This window comes from Daktulosphaira vitifoliae, unplaced genomic scaffold (assembly GCF_025091365.1).
Source record: "Daktulosphaira vitifoliae isolate Bord-2020 unplaced genomic scaffold, ASM2509136v1 Scaffold_2, whole genome shotgun sequence".
Classification (NCBI taxonomy): Eukaryota; Metazoa; Arthropoda; class Insecta; order Hemiptera; family Phylloxeridae; genus Daktulosphaira; species Daktulosphaira vitifoliae.
Window position 1 is genome coordinate 44,476,595 of NW_026099573.1, and position 17,916 is coordinate 44,494,510.

General features: G+C 24.0%; 1 protein-coding gene across 4 annotated transcripts; it reads right to left on the reverse strand.

The window, feature by feature from the left end:
* Window positions 1–367: 367 nt before the first annotated feature.
* On the reverse strand, window positions 368–13,958 carry LOC126899261 (uncharacterized). 4 transcript variants are annotated; one of them, XM_050673960.1, is made up of 14 exons: window positions 13,809–13,957; window positions 10,984–11,041; window positions 10,844–10,920; window positions 10,769–10,783; window positions 7,758–7,824; window positions 7,610–7,686; window positions 7,074–7,106; window positions 5,518–5,584; window positions 5,370–5,446; window positions 3,947–3,979; window positions 2,805–2,868; window positions 2,660–2,733; window positions 1,994–2,083; window positions 368–540 (listed from the first exon to the last, which is right to left on the reverse strand). In XM_050673960.1, the coding sequence occupies exons 1-13, from the start codon at window positions 13,887–13,889 to the stop codon at window positions 2,033–2,035; spliced, it is 774 nt and encodes a 257-aa protein (XP_050529917.1). In that variant the 5' UTR covers window positions 13,890–13,957; the 3' UTR covers window positions 368–540; window positions 1,994–2,032. The 4 variants fall into 4 exon arrangements, with proteins under 4 accessions (XP_050529917.1, XP_050529916.1, XP_050529918.1 ...); XM_050673959.1 differs by lacking the exon at window positions 10,769–10,783 and having other exon boundaries at window positions 10,814–10,920; XM_050673961.1 differs by lacking the exons at window positions 7,074–7,106; window positions 10,769–10,783 and having other exon boundaries at window positions 10,814–10,920.
* Window positions 13,959–17,916: the final 3,958 nt, after the last annotated feature.

Below are 17,916 nucleotides of genomic sequence, written 5' to 3' on the forward strand. Positions count from 1 at the left end.
TTTTATTATATTCATTTTATTTGTAATATAGATTTTTCAAAAGTGAACTGCAAACACTCTTCTGAAGTATATAATATCTAGAAACTCTTATAGTATTAAAATATTATGGATAAAACGATAACTTGTTGCATATTTTTCGATTGGTTAATTATCAATGTATAATAATTCAATAGTCGTTCAAAATTCCTAGTCATCAAAAAATTAATTAAATCGAAAAATATTATTCTAAAGTTAAATCTCGAATATATGTTTTTGATTTTCTTTTACGATCTATATGAAAAATAGACCGAGATTACAAAACTGTGTAAATAATTATTGAATTATGTAACATGCATAAATTAATAAACTGAATAACAACAAAACTATATTTAAAGTTTTTATTAGTTTTTTTATTTTGTAAAATGAACTATCATAAATTGAAAGTATAGCAATGCATTGAACAATAAAAATAGATTTGAATCATATAAATGAACTATTTTTTTAATATTATTCCATTGATTGATATTAAATAAATATGATTGTTTGATTTCTTTTAAATAACTGCAAGAGAAAAAAATATCCACCATTAATTTATATGTACAATTAATTATTATAAACAAATGTTAGAGTTAGTGGCGTAATTGGACAAATGAAATGGTCCAAAGAGAGTAGTATAAGACTAGTAAACTACAAATGATCAATTAAGGATAATGTACTCATTTAATTAGAACTATTAAATATCTTCAGTTTTTGCAAAAGAAAATATTGTTTAATTCAAAAAATTATACAATTTTAATATTATTTTTAATTTCATATTTTGTAGTTTAATTGTATTTTTTTCCTTTCAAGGATGAAAAACCTGAACTATAATTTTCTTTAATGGGTATCTACTTTTATTTTAATGATATGATAGAAAAAGTAATTTCAAGCAACTTTATTATTTAAATTTTTTTATCCAATAACCGATTGCATTTTATTATTATTTAAAGATTTGAATTTAAAATGAAAATTCATGAATAATTTGGTTTTCAGAAATATAGAGGCAACAATAATATTTTTCAATAAATTATTGTCAGTATTTGTTTTTGTTTTCGTATGTGACAGATATGATAACAAGAATTGCAGCGTTTGAAACGTTCTTTAAAAGTCAAAATTGTTCAAGTTCATGTTTAGTGTGTGAAAAAAGAATTTATTTCATTAAAATTCATTTTTTTATCAGATGAAACGTGAACGTTCATTAAAATTTTTGTTATGTTTATGAATAGTTCATCTGCAGTCTATATGATTATTTTATAACATAAACGAATCAATTCAGATAAATTTTTTATCTCCACAAAAATATATGGTAGTTATAAATTTGTAATAGGAGGGCATATAAATTAGAAAATTTTTCACTACCCTAAAACTAAAATAAAAATATTCTATCTTCATTATGTAAATAAGTTTGTTCTTCGAAGATCTATTTACATATTTTTTTTTTAAATACGCCCCTGCATACCTTAGAATGGAATATTTAAATTTAAGGAATTTGATACATAAATAGTGTATTAATTATGTATATTTCATATTTTCCAAATTATTATTATACTTATTTCTTATTAATTGTTGAGTGTGTAAGTTTTTTTTATTTGAATCCATTATAAATTAAAGTAAATAATTATACATATATATGAAGTGATTGCACTACAATTTCAAAAAAATGAGTAATTTTTAAAAGTTGCAACAGATAAACATTACATTAATGCTTTGCGTGTTTTTACTCAATTCTATATTTTTAATAGTCCAGTGATGAACATTTGACTGTACACGAAAATAGAGTCTTGCCCATACAGTAGCTTAATTGTTCACTCTGTATTTGATTTGACAATTTAGCCAAGGCAAGTAAATTTTTGAATTTAAGAGTTTAATGATCTATAGTGCATTAAAATATTTGAGGAACCCCTAAGTATATCTTTGACAACTTTGCCATTAGTTACGCCACTGAATTAAGTAAATTGAGTAAATAAATTACTACCTTAAAAGAAATTTTAATTTAAATTTTTTATATTCTCTATTAAAGCTTCATTAAAGTTAATTTCGGTAAATCTTTTGAATTACTTTCATCCTAGAAAGAAGTATGGAATAAATGCAATGCGAATTAAGTATTTATAACATAATTATATATCATCTTCAAATAAAACTATTTAATGGTGATAATTCAATCAGATATATTTGAATCATACAAAGTAAAAGTTCAAGAATTACTGTTCACTTTAAGGGAACGCGTGAACATTTTGCCTTCCTCACCAATCGAAATATTCAAAAATATTCTTCCATCACATTGTTGTTATTAAACGTTATCATATTGAATATCGATAAACGCTATCGATTCATAAAATGACGACAGATACTATACACCCTGTCATGTTATGAATCGGTAGAACTTATCAATTGATGACCTAATAAAGATGCCGTCTTTTAAAAACTGTAAGTCGTTTAAAATCATGATATAAAAATAATAAAAGTATAAAAAATATTTTAAAAGTTATTACTTTACATGAAAAACATGAAAAATGAGTGCCTTTTTTAGTTAACATTTTTTTTTTAATATTTGTTGAGAAATTAAAAAGAATTCAATTTTTTAAATATTTATATATAAAAATAATAAATATTTTTTAACAAAATAGTTAATAAAAATTACTTTAACTGGTCCAATGAATATGCTAACGTTTTCTTTAAATAGACTCCGAATATCTTTCAAAAATATTTCTGGATCTAGAAATAGAAAAATGTGTTTATAGCAACTATGTTTTATAAGACTTTAATAGAAAAAATTTATAAATTACCATCAGCAATAAATACAAATGAAGCTGTATCAATTTTTAGAACATTTATTTTTTTACCTAAATCCTAAAATCAATAGGTTAATTAGTGAAATTTTTAATTAGATTTGAATTAATGGAAGGGCCCAAGGGCTATTTTTATTCATAAAATCTAAAAGTGATAACTAAAATAATGTTCGGATAATGTTTTATGTTCTTTTGTCCATCTGTAACGTGGGCCCAGGATCCCCATATTCCTAAATTCGGTCGTTCTTAAATTTTAGATACTAAAAATATTTTATATCGACACCCAATTCAAAACTGCAACAACTCAAAAAATTTAATTTTTCAGTATAATGATAAAAAAAAGATTTTTTACGTTACGTTAAATGTAAAATTCAATTCTTTGCTCTATTTTCTTACCAACTGCCCAATACTTTGAACCATACTTCATAGCTGACCTCACTACAGTCTTGTAGAATTTACCTTTCAGCCTCATTGAAATTCTTTTATCACATAAGACACCAGACGCTTCTCTCCACTTCAACCACTCGCACTTAATTCTGTGTCTTACATCCTCGTCAATGCCACCACTCTTTTGCACAACTGATCCTAAATACTTAAAACTNCATCCTCGTCAATACCACCACTCTTTTGCACAACTGATCCTAAATACTTAAAACTCTCCACCTCGCCTATTGTCACTGACCTCCTCATTTCACCTACCTGTGTTCTGCTTTGTCAAACTCATACTAATATACTCTGTCTTACTCCTACTTATTCTTAAACCCTTTTCTTCAAGAGTTGATCTCCACCACTTTGCCTTTGATTAATTTCCTCTCTATTTTCTTCTATTAACACTATCTCTTACTAATTTAATAACTTCACTATTTATAAAATTTCTTAAGGTATATAACGATAAAGCCCATTATAAAATTACGAACGCATTTAAAAGAATCTTGTTCATAAATTGTCATTTTACAATGTGGCACAGTTGTTATCAGTTGGGCAATTAAAAAAATGCACACTTGATTATATATCTATCTAAGTATGTATATCATATTTATTAACCGATTTGTTCAAAGTCACTCCCTTTAACGGTACTCTGTATCTAGTTAAAGATTAGGAAAAAAAGATAAATTAGAAATTGTAATTAATATACAAACTTGAAAATCATCAGTATTAATTTCAGGAACAGGCTGTAATAGAAAATATATTTTTAAAATGAATTTATTTTATTTTTTGGTATTTGATTATTACAGTTTTTTGAGAATGATGTGAACATTGTAAGCTACATTAAATCCATTATTTTATATTTCATCTTAAAATACAGTTTTTTTGTGATGATGAATTAACCAAAAACAATCTTTATTGGAAGTCGTTTTAAACATAATGCTACATAGTTTAGCCATAAGTTTTCTCACAACTACTACTCTTAATGGTTCACGAATGATCGTGAGCAATTAAATTTTACATTGCTAATATGAGCAAAAAAAAAAAAATTCTTAAATACAAATAAGTTATTGGAAAAGTTTATGTTTTGCTGTCATAGAGAGATATCCTCCACTGCTTTAACAATAATGCTTAAAATATTGTTCAAGAAATTATTTCTACAATGCCTAGAGACACAAAAAAGTTTCTTTAAAAATGTTTATATCTTAAGCTTATTTTAGGGCCATTTCTAGAGTATTCAGTAGAATAAAGCTGTTGACAAAAAATTGAAAAGTCAGAAATGATAAGTTCTTCTAGTGGCGGATTTATGGGGGTATAGTCGATTTAGTATGTTTGGACCTTCATAGATAGAGATATTTTTACATTATTTAATATGTAGGGTAAAAGTCTGACATGGATTCCAAATATTTTTTTCTTTTAGCAAAAATATTGAAAAACCGATACTGATTTGATTATTGTAACAATTATAGTTCATAAAGAATTTCTTATCCAATTTCTCTTGACTTTTAATTGTAGAATGTTTTGTTGAGAGATTTTTGTGCTTTTGAAAATTATAGCCAAAATTCATTAGACAGTCTGAAGTAATAACAGAGGCAAAAATTCGTCTAATAGTCATGTGTAAAACAATAGGCGACTAGCTAAAAAAATTAAGGCAGCTCATGACGACAAAAAGTAGGTCACTTGAATAAATCATGTATTTCAGAGCAAAATTTGTGTTTTTTATAGCAATGTAAAATTTAAGTTTCTACAATTTAACATTCGTGAGTTACAAGAATACAAGCCCTGGCAGAACTTATGGACAATCTGTGTATAAAATTAAAAAAAACATAACATCATTATAATTTTTTTGATCTTTAAATAAATTTTATTTGAATTCCGAATATCTATGTATATAATACACAAAATAATACAGAAAGTTTAGAAATGATGTAATAATTTTATTTCAAAAAATAATTGAAAATTTAGAAAAATAAAGATAAATTAAAGGCATTATAATGGTAAAACTTTTACACTAAAAAAAAGTTTAAAATTTTCAAAATTAGCATTAATAAAAAAATAATCAGCGTTGACTAATGCATATGCATCATTATTTTAGTAATAAATATTTTTACGATTAAATTTATATAAAAATATTACTATTGTTGACTCTAATTTAAAGGATGTATTAGTATTCAATTCACTGAGTAGACTTCTCAAACCTTCGGCACCAGAATCTGAAAGTATAAAAGTTGTACACCAATGATATCATATTTTTAGAAATAAAAATTTTCTAAAGCAAATGTACCATTATTTTCAAAATTTATTTCGATTTTTCCTGGACCATGGTAAACAATTGAGTCTTTACTTGAGTTCTAATAATAGCAAATAAAGTATTGATCTTTATAAATATAATACATTTTTATACAGAGAGATTATTAAAAATATAAAACCTCATTTTTTTCGTTAAATAATGATTTTTTTTTTATAAAAATGTATTATTTGTATTTATTTTTACAAATTATAAATATTAAGTTTATGATACAAAAATTTTTTTTTAAAGTAGATTTTAGGGGTTTAAATTTTATAAGTAAAATGTAATACATTGATAATGTGGTAGATATAATGTAATTTGATACACAATTTATTACATATGATGTAAACAAAATCAAAGTAATCCGAAAATATGAATTATTTTTAATATTTTATTTTAGTAACTTCACTCTTCTTCTTCTTCCACGTTTTAATCACAATTATTTGGGGTCGGCCACCCTTATTCTAAACTTCCACTTGAACGATCTCCCACATCATCTACGCTCACATTAGTTGTCCTCATATCGCATTCAATAGCATCCCTCCATCTCTTTTTTGGTCTTCTTCTACCTCTTCTTCTTTCAACATACATTTCTATAACTGTTCTTGCAGCTTCCGATTGTTCTCTTCTCATAACATGACCAAACCAATTAAGTCTATTTTCTCTCATCTTATTCAACCTATACTTCCCCTTATATGCTCGTTCCTTATCCTAACCTTTTCTAGTTACTCCACTAATCCATCTAAGCATTCTCATCTCTGCTCTACTTTCTTACCAACTGCCCAATACTTTGAACCATACATCATAGCTGACCTCACTACAGTCTTGTAGAATTTACCTTTCATCCTCATTGAAATTCTTTTATCACATAAGACACCAGACGCTTCTCTCCACTTCAACCACTCGCACTTAATTCTGTGTCTTACATCCTCGTCAATACCACCACTCTTTTGCACAACTGATCCTAAATACTTAAAACTCTCCACCTCGCCTATTGTCACTGACCTCCTCATTTCACCTACCTGTGTTCTGCTTTGTCAAACTCATACTAATATACTCTGTCTTACTCCTACTTATTCTTAAACCCTTTTCTTCAAGAGTTGATCTCCACCACTTTGCCTTTGATTAATTTCCCCTCTATTTTCTTCTATTAACACTATCTCTTTCTAATTGAATAACTTCACTATTTATAAAATTTCTTAAGGTATATAACGATAAAGCCCATTATAAAATTACGAACGCATTTAAAAGAATCTTGTTCATAAATTGTCATTTTACAATGTCGCACAGTTATTATCAGTTGGATAAATGAAAAAAACGAAAATGCATACTTGATTATATATCTAAGTATGTACATCATATTTATTATGAGGAGTCTCCTTAAACAGTTTGGCATGATTGATGAGATATTGAATTTAAAAGTATGTTTCTGTAATTAATTCTTATTGATTAAACCGATTTGTTCGAAATCACTCCCTTTAACGGTACTCTGTATCTAGTTAAAGATTAGGAAACAAAGATAAATTAGAAATTGTAATTAATATACATACTTGAAAATCATCAGTATTAATTTCTGGAACAGGCTGTAATAGAAAATATATTTTTAAAATGGATTTGTACATATGCAAAGATTGTTTCTTGCATATTTAAAATAAGGTTTAAAACTGAGGTACATAATATTTTTAGGGTAAAAAGATTTTTTATAACATTACAGTATGTTGTTTTTATTGATTTAGTTAAGTAAAAAATATTATTTAGAAATTCGTGTTCATCCATAAGAATATTACAAATTAGTAGTTTACAATTTTATTTAAAAAAATATAGTTATTTTTTGACGATTACTGTGTTTTGGATTTATTAGAAAAGTTTAGAAATGATGTAATAATTTTATTTCAAAAAATAATTGAAAATTTAGAAAAATAAAGATAAATTAAAAGCATTATAATAGTGAAACCTTTACACTAAAAAAAAGTTTAAAATTTTCAAATTTGGCATTAATCAAAAAATAATCAGCGTTGACTAATGCATATGCATCATTATTTTAGTAATAAATATTTTTACGATTAAATTTATATAAAAATATTACTATTGTTGACTCTAATTTAAAGGATGTATTAGTATTCAATTCACTGAGTAGACTTCTCAAACCTTCGGCGCCAGAATCTGAAAGTATAAAAGTTGTACACCAATGATATCATATTTTTAGAAATAAAAATTTTCTAAAGCAAATGTACCATCATTTTCAAAATTTATTTCGATTTTTCCTGGACCATAGTAAACAATTGAGTCTTTACTTGAGTTCTAATAATAGTAAATAAAGTATTGATCTTCATAATTATAATAAATTTTTTTACAGTGAGATTATTAAAAATATAAACCTCATTTTTTTCGTTAAATAATTTTTTTTTTTTTTTTATAAAATTGTATTATATGTATTTATTTTTACAAATTATAGTAAATATTAAGTTTATGGTACAACATTTTTTTTTAAAGTAGATTTTAGGGGTTTAAATTTTGTAAGAAAAATATAATACGTTGATAATGTGGTAGATAAAATGTAGTTTGTTACACAATTTTCGATTTTAAATAATTGGCTATAGTCTGTTTATTACTCTTAAACAAATAATATATAATTATACCACATCCCTTAAGGTGCTGGGCATTATTCACAAGTCGCAAAACAAATACCGCGAGTCGGTTGGTATAATCGTCGGAAGGCAAAAGGGAAAATAATAACAATACGATAAAACTTCAAAAAGAACAAGATTGCAAGAATTAGACCGAACTGTTCTGAAAAATTAAAAAAAAAGACCATATCGAACTATTATATGAAGTAATAATCGGTCCAAACTTTACCGAAACAAATAAATATTTTAAACGGAATGAACCAAATCACACTACTAAATAAAAATGTTGAACAGATCGAATGTATATTCTTTTCTAGGGCATTTATAAAAAAAGCTAGCACAATGAGAAAGTAGCATAGTTGGATCTTATAGATACTATCTGATAGTGACACTTTCAAAAGTAATGTTGAAAATATTATTTTTTTGTGTAAAAGTTGTCATTTTGAATCCCTCCTTGTGGTTAGGTAAAGGGTCAAATTTATAAAAAAAATATACCAAATGATAGGTAAAGACGCCAAGCATCTATAAAAAAAAAAAGTTATATTGATATGGCCATTTTTAAGTTATGGCAGATTTAAGTAAAAAAAATTGAAAAAATTATGAAAATTAGCGATTTTTTAATTTGTAATTTTTTTGGAGGTTTCCCCCACGGGAAACCTCACGGGGAACGAGGGAAATTTTTTCAATTTTTGAGGGTAATGTCTTCGACTAGATACAATTTGTGATCTCTTAACGTATCGGTGAAAAAAATCGGTTCGATGAGAGCTGAGAAAAAGTGGTAACAGACACAAAAAAAAAAAAAAAAAAAATAAAAAAAACACATCATAATAAAGTTAATACTTTCTCAGCTTCGATGCGAAGCTAAAAGGACATTAGTTCCTTATATCTTAGAAGATGTATAAAAAAATATTGATATCGATGGTTCAAGGGGGGCCCATATCCTCCTTATATAAAATACGATTTTTGTGAAAAAAAATTTTTTACATTATTAAATTTATAAAACTAAATTTTTGAAAAGTGTATGGACAATTACAATTTTTTTATGATGAGTACTATTTATATACTTCTTTTATACGGCACACTTTTTTTTTAAATCGGACCATTTCTCTTTATACAGGGGTGGTTTAAAACTTAAATCTACGTATAGAAAGAAGAACTTTTTCAATTTAATTTTAATTAAAATATATTTATTGATTATTCATACGTAATCTAACAATCAAACATAAATATTTGTTATATTACTTAGACGGATTTTGATATTATGTAGGCCATATGCGAAACTCTAATTACAAATTTAAAATCTGCGCAAAAATAGGTTTTACCACTTTTTCTCTGCTCTCACCGAACCGATTTCTTTCAACGATACGTCAAAAGATCACAAATCTTATCTAGTCGAAGACATTACCCTCAAAAATTGAAAAAATTTCCCTCGTTCCCCGTAAATGGGGGAAATCTCCAAAAAGATACAATTTTAAAAATTACTAATTTTTGAAATTTTTCTATTTTTTTTACTTAAATCTGCCATAACTTAGAAATGGCCAAATCAATAGAATTTTTTTTTTTATAGATACATAATGTCTTTACTTATCATTTTGTATATTTTTTTTTATAAATTTGATCCTTTACCTGTCCACGATGAGGGATTTAAAACAACTTTTACACAAAAAAATTAATTTTTCAACTTAATTTTTTTAAGTATTCCGGAATTACTGACACTTTTATATATATGTCTTAAATTAAAGCTAATGTAATATACTTTATAATGGAAAAAAAATTTTCGGACTTTATGTTGTCTTCACGGTGAAAATGGCTACCAAATGCTATTTTTGTGTGAAAATTCTTGATTTTCTATTTTACATTTTTAAATTTATACTTATAAAACTTTTTGAATAATTTATGGATCAATACAATTTTTTCATGAGAAGTTCAATTTATATACCTCTTTCATTCGACATACTTTATCTTAATCACACCCAAAGAAAAACCTCAATCAAAATTGAAAGAGAAATTTTATCAAGGGTTTATGGTAATGTTTTATTAATACGAACAAAATAACTATTCTTATAAATAATTATTGTTCAAGACAAGAAAAAAAAATATCATATTGATAAATATATCATTGATTCAATAGTAATGATATATTTATCAAATTGAACAATGAATTTATTATATAGATCGAGGTTTTTCTCTGGGTGTAGGATATTAATAAGGAAATAGCAGATCATGTAGCTTTTGGAATAATCCACCATGTCACATAGTGATTTTAATCACTATCATATATCATCTATATTGGTCCCAACTATGCTACTTTCCCATTGTGCTGCGACCCTACTGCGCTAGGTTTTTTTATTGTTTTTAATCAAAAAAAATATATATAAAATTTAAGAAATCTTTACAGTTTTATTTCGTGAAATGGGCGTCATTTGATTGTTTTTTGTAGGATGAGTATTAAAAAATATGTAAATAGATAGATTGACCTTAAACATTAAAAATAACATTTTAATGTTTAATTTTAATAAATGAGTAAAAAAAATTTTTTACTTTAGATCACCTCATCTAATATTTTAAATGTTTTACATTATTCTTTTATACAAAAAAAAAAAAAAAAAGGAACATACCTTCACAGCGCTTTTCTAAAATATAATGAAAAATATTACACTTACTCTATTTATTAAACGTGGAAAATTTGTTACTTTTGTTGTGTGAAAAGAAATCTTAGATTTATTGTCCAGTAGTTTAAGGAAAATCAATAAATTTTTACGACCTTCATCTAAAAATAAAAAAATGATTATGTTTGATGTTAATAGTTATTATGCGTATTCTAGAATTTTACCATTAGATAAAAACGAAAAATTGTATACATCATTTAATGCTACTATAATTTTTCCATGCTAGAAATATTTATAAAATGTATTAGAATTAATAAAAATTACACAGTATAATAGCTATTTTCTTGTTTACAATTTTTATATGAATTCATTGAGGAATTTCGACGCGATTCCCCAAATCTGACTTCAGATTTTTTCTATGGCATTTGTTTTTGTTTAAATTACTACTAATTAATAATTACATATAAAACATATATATATATATATATTTAACTTTTCTAAAGCAATTTTTAAATGTTTAGTAAGATTTATGTATATGACGTATTAAATTTTTAATTTTTCATTTACTTGTATGTTATTAAATTTATTAAAAACAGGTCTAAAAGTCGACTGTAAGTTATTCGAATACTAAATTAATTTTATAAGACGTTTATAAAATATAAGTCAATTATCAAAGTGTATTCAATTACATACAATTGTCAAAATGTTAGTACATTATTGTGTTTATTGTTAAAAAATATGGAAGATTTTATTATATCATTATTCAATTATTTAAAAATAAATTAATACTGGAGATTTATATAAAAAATCAATATTTGTTGTGAATTTTCGAGATTTTTCTGTATTTTTTATATTAACAGCAATTTTTTCGCTTTATATTTACTGAAAATTCACAAAATTAATATTCTTTAAATCCTTATAAAATTTTCTATTTGTTAGTTGAAGTTGCATAAATAAAAATAATAATATAATTGAGAGTATAGCTTTCTTTTTTTTTTTCAAAAATTTTAACTCAACTTTAAAGATCTAAAAAATCGGTTAATTTTATGAGAACAGAAGCAAATTTTGCACATATTTTATTAACACCATGAAATTATTTTAGGAATGTTAAAAAAAGAAAATTAAAATTTCTATAACGATCTTACTGTTTAATAATATTAAAAACTAAATGTAATAAAAAATATCTGAAGCCAGATTCGGAACAGCGTCGATATTTCTTTTAGAATTCATATAAAAATTATAAACAATAGAAATTTTTTTGTTATTAATTATCTTGTTTGTTTATGAGAAAATGTTGATTTTGAGAATTATTACAAAGCATAATGATAGCTTAGTGTGGTCCCAAGAAATGAATTTGAAAAAACTGTATCTACAAGTATTTAAGTTATTTGTGCGATTTAACGTAGAATATCTATTTAAGTTCTGTGTGATTATAAAAATGACAACAATGATTTACACTTATATGCAAGCTAGGAACCGAAACCTAAGATATCAGTTTAAAATCAAAGTCCTTTAATAATTTTAAAACCAAAAAAATATGAAACCTAAAAAAACTATATAAACTGTGACCTTAACCAAAATTGAAATTTTATCACAATTTTTGTTTTATTTTGAAATAAATCAGGTTTATACATTATTTTATTCAATTAAAATAATTAAGTTAATTATTTTTCTTCCACTTTATACTTTTCTTATTTTCCTATTTATTTAAAAATACTTCTATTTGAAAAAAAAAAATTATTAAATTATTAACTCTTTTTTTCATTCATTACAATTAAATATTATGGTATTGAATTGCAAAATGACAAAATTCAATACACTTTGTCATTATTCTGTTATTTCGAGTAGAAAATGATTAAACAATTCTTAATTTATTATTTTGCTTGTTAAAATTTACTCTATACTTACTAGCCTAACATCGTATTATTAGGGTAAGAGTACGCTTTTATTTTTCATTTTATTTCAGTTTATTACTCATTAAATAAAGTTAAAATTTCACTATTATTACTTAAATTTTATATTTTAACAGTTTGATTAGCTAAAATAAATTATTAAAAATTATATTTCATAGAAAAATAATGTGTACTTTTACCCCAGGTTACTCTAATAATTTGTTTTGTCATCATATCCGCTTTTACTAAGTGGTGATGCATTAAACCATCAGACAAGATCCTGTTCACTAAACATAAAATAATATAAAAAAACCAGATTTTCCGAAGTAACGTTTTTCTATTACGTATACGTTATAGAAACTTACACGTTTTATTTCCTGATAAAATCTTTCCCTCGTTTTAGCAACTTCACCTACATTTTCTGATTATTTAACCAAATGAGAATATAGACAATGCGGTTTGATACTTGTATTGTAATAATGGCTACATATTTATCACTTTTATTATTATTCTTTTAATATTTAATTTACATTCTTGAATGAAACTTGAGCCTTATTTTCAAAATATGTCATGTGTTTATAAAAAATAACCTTAGTAGAATATTTTTCACAAAACTAAGGTAGTTAGTATTATTATTTAACTCTTATTTTATAATTCTTTCTTTGCAATAATAAATAATAGAATAAATAATGTAGATAGATAAAATATAATTAAATCACTGCGTTCAGCGGAAAAATATACGTAAATTCATGAAACTTAGTTTTACTTGATTTAGATACAACTGTTATAGACAGTCAACAAAAAACAACAATTTTTACGAAATTCGAGTTTTACGCAGTTTTCTTTTAACAGTAATTATGTTAGTTTTTGATTATGTATTAAGGCAAAAAATAACTTATTTAAAATACTTATAAAATTGTCAATTGAGTCGTTATTAATTTTAGATAGGACATATTTTAAACTGTATTAAGTCTTAATTATTATAAATTTCATTTCACTTATTTTTAATTATGTTTATATCTTAAAAGTAAAAGTATTACTGTTTTTAAATGTAAAATTGATTACTAATGTTTAAATATGATAAAGAATGAATTTGTTAAACCAATATTATTAAAATTGAATTTAATTATTAGAAATTTTTAAAAATTAAAATTTACCTCATCAGGAGTATCATTAGCAACAACATTTCTTCTGGTAAAATAAGCTACAAAGAATACGAATACAATTTTTGAAAACATCGTTTCAAAATGTATTGCAAATAGTTACAATTTTTTCAGATTATTTTTCTACAGTAGAATAAAATTATATCTACTATTTTATAATGTTATTTAACAAAAGTAATTTTTTCATATTTCTATTGGTGGCTTTTTTTAGGTACAAAAAATAATAATTTGCCATCTGTCAAAATTAAATTTGTAAATTTACTTAATTTTTATGGTGTATTATTAAAAAAAATGCAAATAAGTAAAATCATTTTTTATACCTAGAATATTCTGTTTTAGTCTCTAAATCATGATTTATGTCTCAAAAAAGCCTGTATAACTTAAAATTTAATGTATTAACATTAACATTAAAATATAATAAGTCATCACTATTTTTAATTATATTTGAAAAAGCATTAGTCAAATGTTTATGAACCTAAGCTAGACATTCTAAATTTAAACTAATATGCAAGATATTTTTTAATATTTATTTATATATTTTCATATATATTTTTTGACCTTTTTCAAGTTTAAAAAAAAATAGTTAAACGATATACTAATATTTTAACTTTGAATCGAGAATCATTTTGAGAGAGATATAATGGGACGTTTTACCCGCTTTTTTGAAAATATTTTATAATTTTAGTAAAAAAAGATTTAGTACGGTTAATAAGGGAAAAATAATTAAAAAAGTAATCAACAGTTAAGCGGAGATTTTTCGATTAGTATTGATTGATATCTGACAGAGATTAAAATCGCTGTCGTAAAACACTTTAACCGTATTTGAAATATATTTAAAAAAAGTATTCAACATATCCACAAAAAATTACTATTTTTTGGACTTCGGAGGTAGATTACTCACAGAGGATAAGTTACTCTTTGAAATAAATTAGAATTATATATTATAAATCCGTTTCTATAAAAAATATTTGTAATTTTTAGAAAATTTTATGATTTTTTGTTTTAATGACAGATAACTCTTAGAATAAAGAATTCGGATAGTTTTTAATTTTATCTTTAATTTTATGTAGGTATAAAGAATGTAGGCGTTTAGATGGACTTTTTTCATCATCAATTTCTCATAAACTACCATTTTTAAAATAAAACATCTATATGAATTTGCTAAAGTAATCCATTGTCTACAGAAAACTCGTAGTAATTTAAAGCTCTCTTTAAATTTAATATACTTTTTGGTTTTAAATTTCAGTCAAAAAATGTTTGATCTTAATGTCACAATCAAGTAATTTATATTTGAAAACTTGTTACAAAACAGTGTGGGTCTTTTACTACAACTCACGAAATATCTTCGAAAATATTAGAGCTAATCATTGTTTTTTTTAACAAAAATGGTTTTACTTTATAGATAGCTCTAGATTAAAGTGGGCATTGATATCTGGGTTAGATTTAATTTTATAAAATATTATAATACTAACAAATGCTATAACTCTTTCGAACTTTATCATATGCATACTTACGGATTTACACTTAATTATTAAAATTAAATATACAAATTAATTTTGAATATAATTACTCGACTTGATAATTTAAGCTACAAATGATATTATATTTAACTATAATATAAGTAATTTTAATTGTTCGTTGAAATTCAATTATTATAACCATCGGTTATAAAATTATAAACATTTAAGCACGAGAAAATTATAATTGTTTAATGGCGTCTACTAGGCATTTTAACTATTATTTAATATTTCTCATATTATTTTTCTTACATTTTTAATGAATTCGCTAAATTTTGTATAATTATTGTGTGATAAATTGGTTCTAAAATATGTTACTTAAAATAAATACAGATTTTATATTTTTTTTAGTTTAAATGATTATATTTTTGAAAAATAATATGTTTTTTAGTGAAGTATTAAGAAGCAAGATGATAAATAAAATATTATTAACCTATCTGTGTATCACACTTTTATTTTTATAAAGTCAAATTTGCTATTCTTTATTAATATTACTAAACTTTGAGATAACGAGCGGAAATACCAAGATTTGCATAATAAATTTTTATTAAAAATTAAATTTTACCTAATCCTTAAATTTTTTATAAAAATTAATAAATGTATTGGTAATGGACAAGTTTATCTTTCTTTTTAGATGAGTCAATATTTAATTTCTACTGGTATACATTTTACTGCATATTTTCCTTAGGTGGGCACTGCCATTCACTTCTCTCCCTTAACTCGTTAAAAGTCAAATAATATTAAGATTTTTCAAATAAAATTTTTTTTTTATTGTATAATTGATGAAATAAAAAAAAATTAAAATTGTCATTTGAAAATTGAAAGTTGATACGAGTTTAAGGTATAAGAGATGGTAGCAGAAAATCTGTTTACTTCTACATTCTATAGTTATCACAAAAGAAAAATGAAGAGTAGAAGTATAAATAAATTTACGGTTCATAATTCACAATTATTTTACTACTTATTGTGTATACAATCGTGTTTTAGGGGTATATTCGAGTATATGCCGTAGACTACTAATATATTTTTTAACTATCATGTACTATAGAAAAATATTATTTTGGAACTATTTGTATTGAAAGTTTTACGCCTGTAAATTAGCGTATACTTTAAAATAAAATAAAAGGATTTTTTGCAAAAATACAACTGACTGTACATAGTGTAAATATTCAATAGAATAATTTAAATATAAAAATGAACTATTTTCGCACTAGCGGAAGACTTAGTTGTCTTTCTTATCGAACCCGGTATTTTAATATTTGATAACGTTTTTTTCTAATTTAAGTGCATTTATAGCCCGAAAGAAATATGGGTAATTAGTTTCACTATCTGAAAAATTGTTTTTTCTTTTTGACGGATGAGTTTAACGGAAATATAATGTATTTTAAACTTCGATTAAGAAATAAAAGTTTATTTTTAAATGGGTTTTTAGATTAAATGGAAAGAAGTTCAAAAAAATTATTTTTCAATTTCTTTTGTTTTAGAAAATGTGACTTTTTAGTTAGCTTAAAAATACTTCATTAAATCATTAACAAAAATAGATTTAACACTATTAATGAATACTGACTATTTGAAAGTGTTAATTCAATGCTGAATTGAACAAATAAAAGATTCTAATTTAACCAACGTCATCGGATATTAATATCCTTATATACCACCAAATTTTAGATAGAATGGCGTAGGTGTATCTAGAATAAAATTGAGATACTAGATTAATTTTTCATCCATTCGAAAAATATTTTTGTGCAGCAATATACAGGGTGATTTTTTTATCATAACCCACTCAATTACTTACAGAATAATAATAATTTAAACATTTTTTTTTATTATTATCTTAAGTTACACATTATTCTTGAATTATTAACTATGTAATACTTTTTAAGTTCATCCCTTATGCCTGGTAAGGGTGTCAACTTTGTTTTTTTAAATGGTAACTCATATTTTTAATTTAATAAAATGTTTGAGTTTTTAATTTAATAGTAAATGGCATTTGAATTTTTAATATAACTTAATTCGTTTATTAGATATAATCATTTAAAGTTTCAAATTTTTGAATTAATATACAGGTATAATACACAAGGGATTACAAATATAGGTAGCTAATTGGTTTTTTATAACATCGATATTAGCAGGTACACAGCATTGTTATTATCAATGATAGTAAGGTACATTGTTGCGAGTTTATAAATACACTAACTGAAAATACAAAAAGTATATCTATTGATAGTCATAATTGATAATAAACAATTCGTGACTGTGATAGCAATGTCATAAAAAACCAATTAGCTACCTGTATTTGTAATCCCTTGTGTATTATACCTATATATTAACTCAAAAATTTGAAACTTTAAATGTTTATATCTAATAAACAAATTAAGTTTTATTAAAAATTCAAATGCCATTTACTATTAAATTAAAAACTCAAACATTTTATTAAATTAAAAATATGAGTTACCATTTAAAAAAACAAAGTTGACACCCTTACCAGGCATAAGGGATGAACTTAAAAAGTATTACATAGTTAATAATTCAAGAATAATGTGTAACTAAAGATAATAATAAAAAAAAATGTTTAAATTATTATT

Coding starts and splice junctions, on each gene's coding strand:
- LOC126899261 (XM_050673959.1), bottom strand. CDS start 13,889: ATGTTTTCAAAAATTGTATTCGTATTCTTTGTAGCTTATTTTACCAGA. Junction 7,107..7,609: donor TTAAATTAGAGTCAACAATA/GTAATATTTTTA, acceptor TTTCTATTACAG/CCTGTTCCAGAAATTAATAC. Junction 5,585..7,073: donor TTAATACTGATGATTTTCAA/GTATGTATATTA, acceptor TGCTATTATTAG/AACTCAAGTAAAGACTCAAT.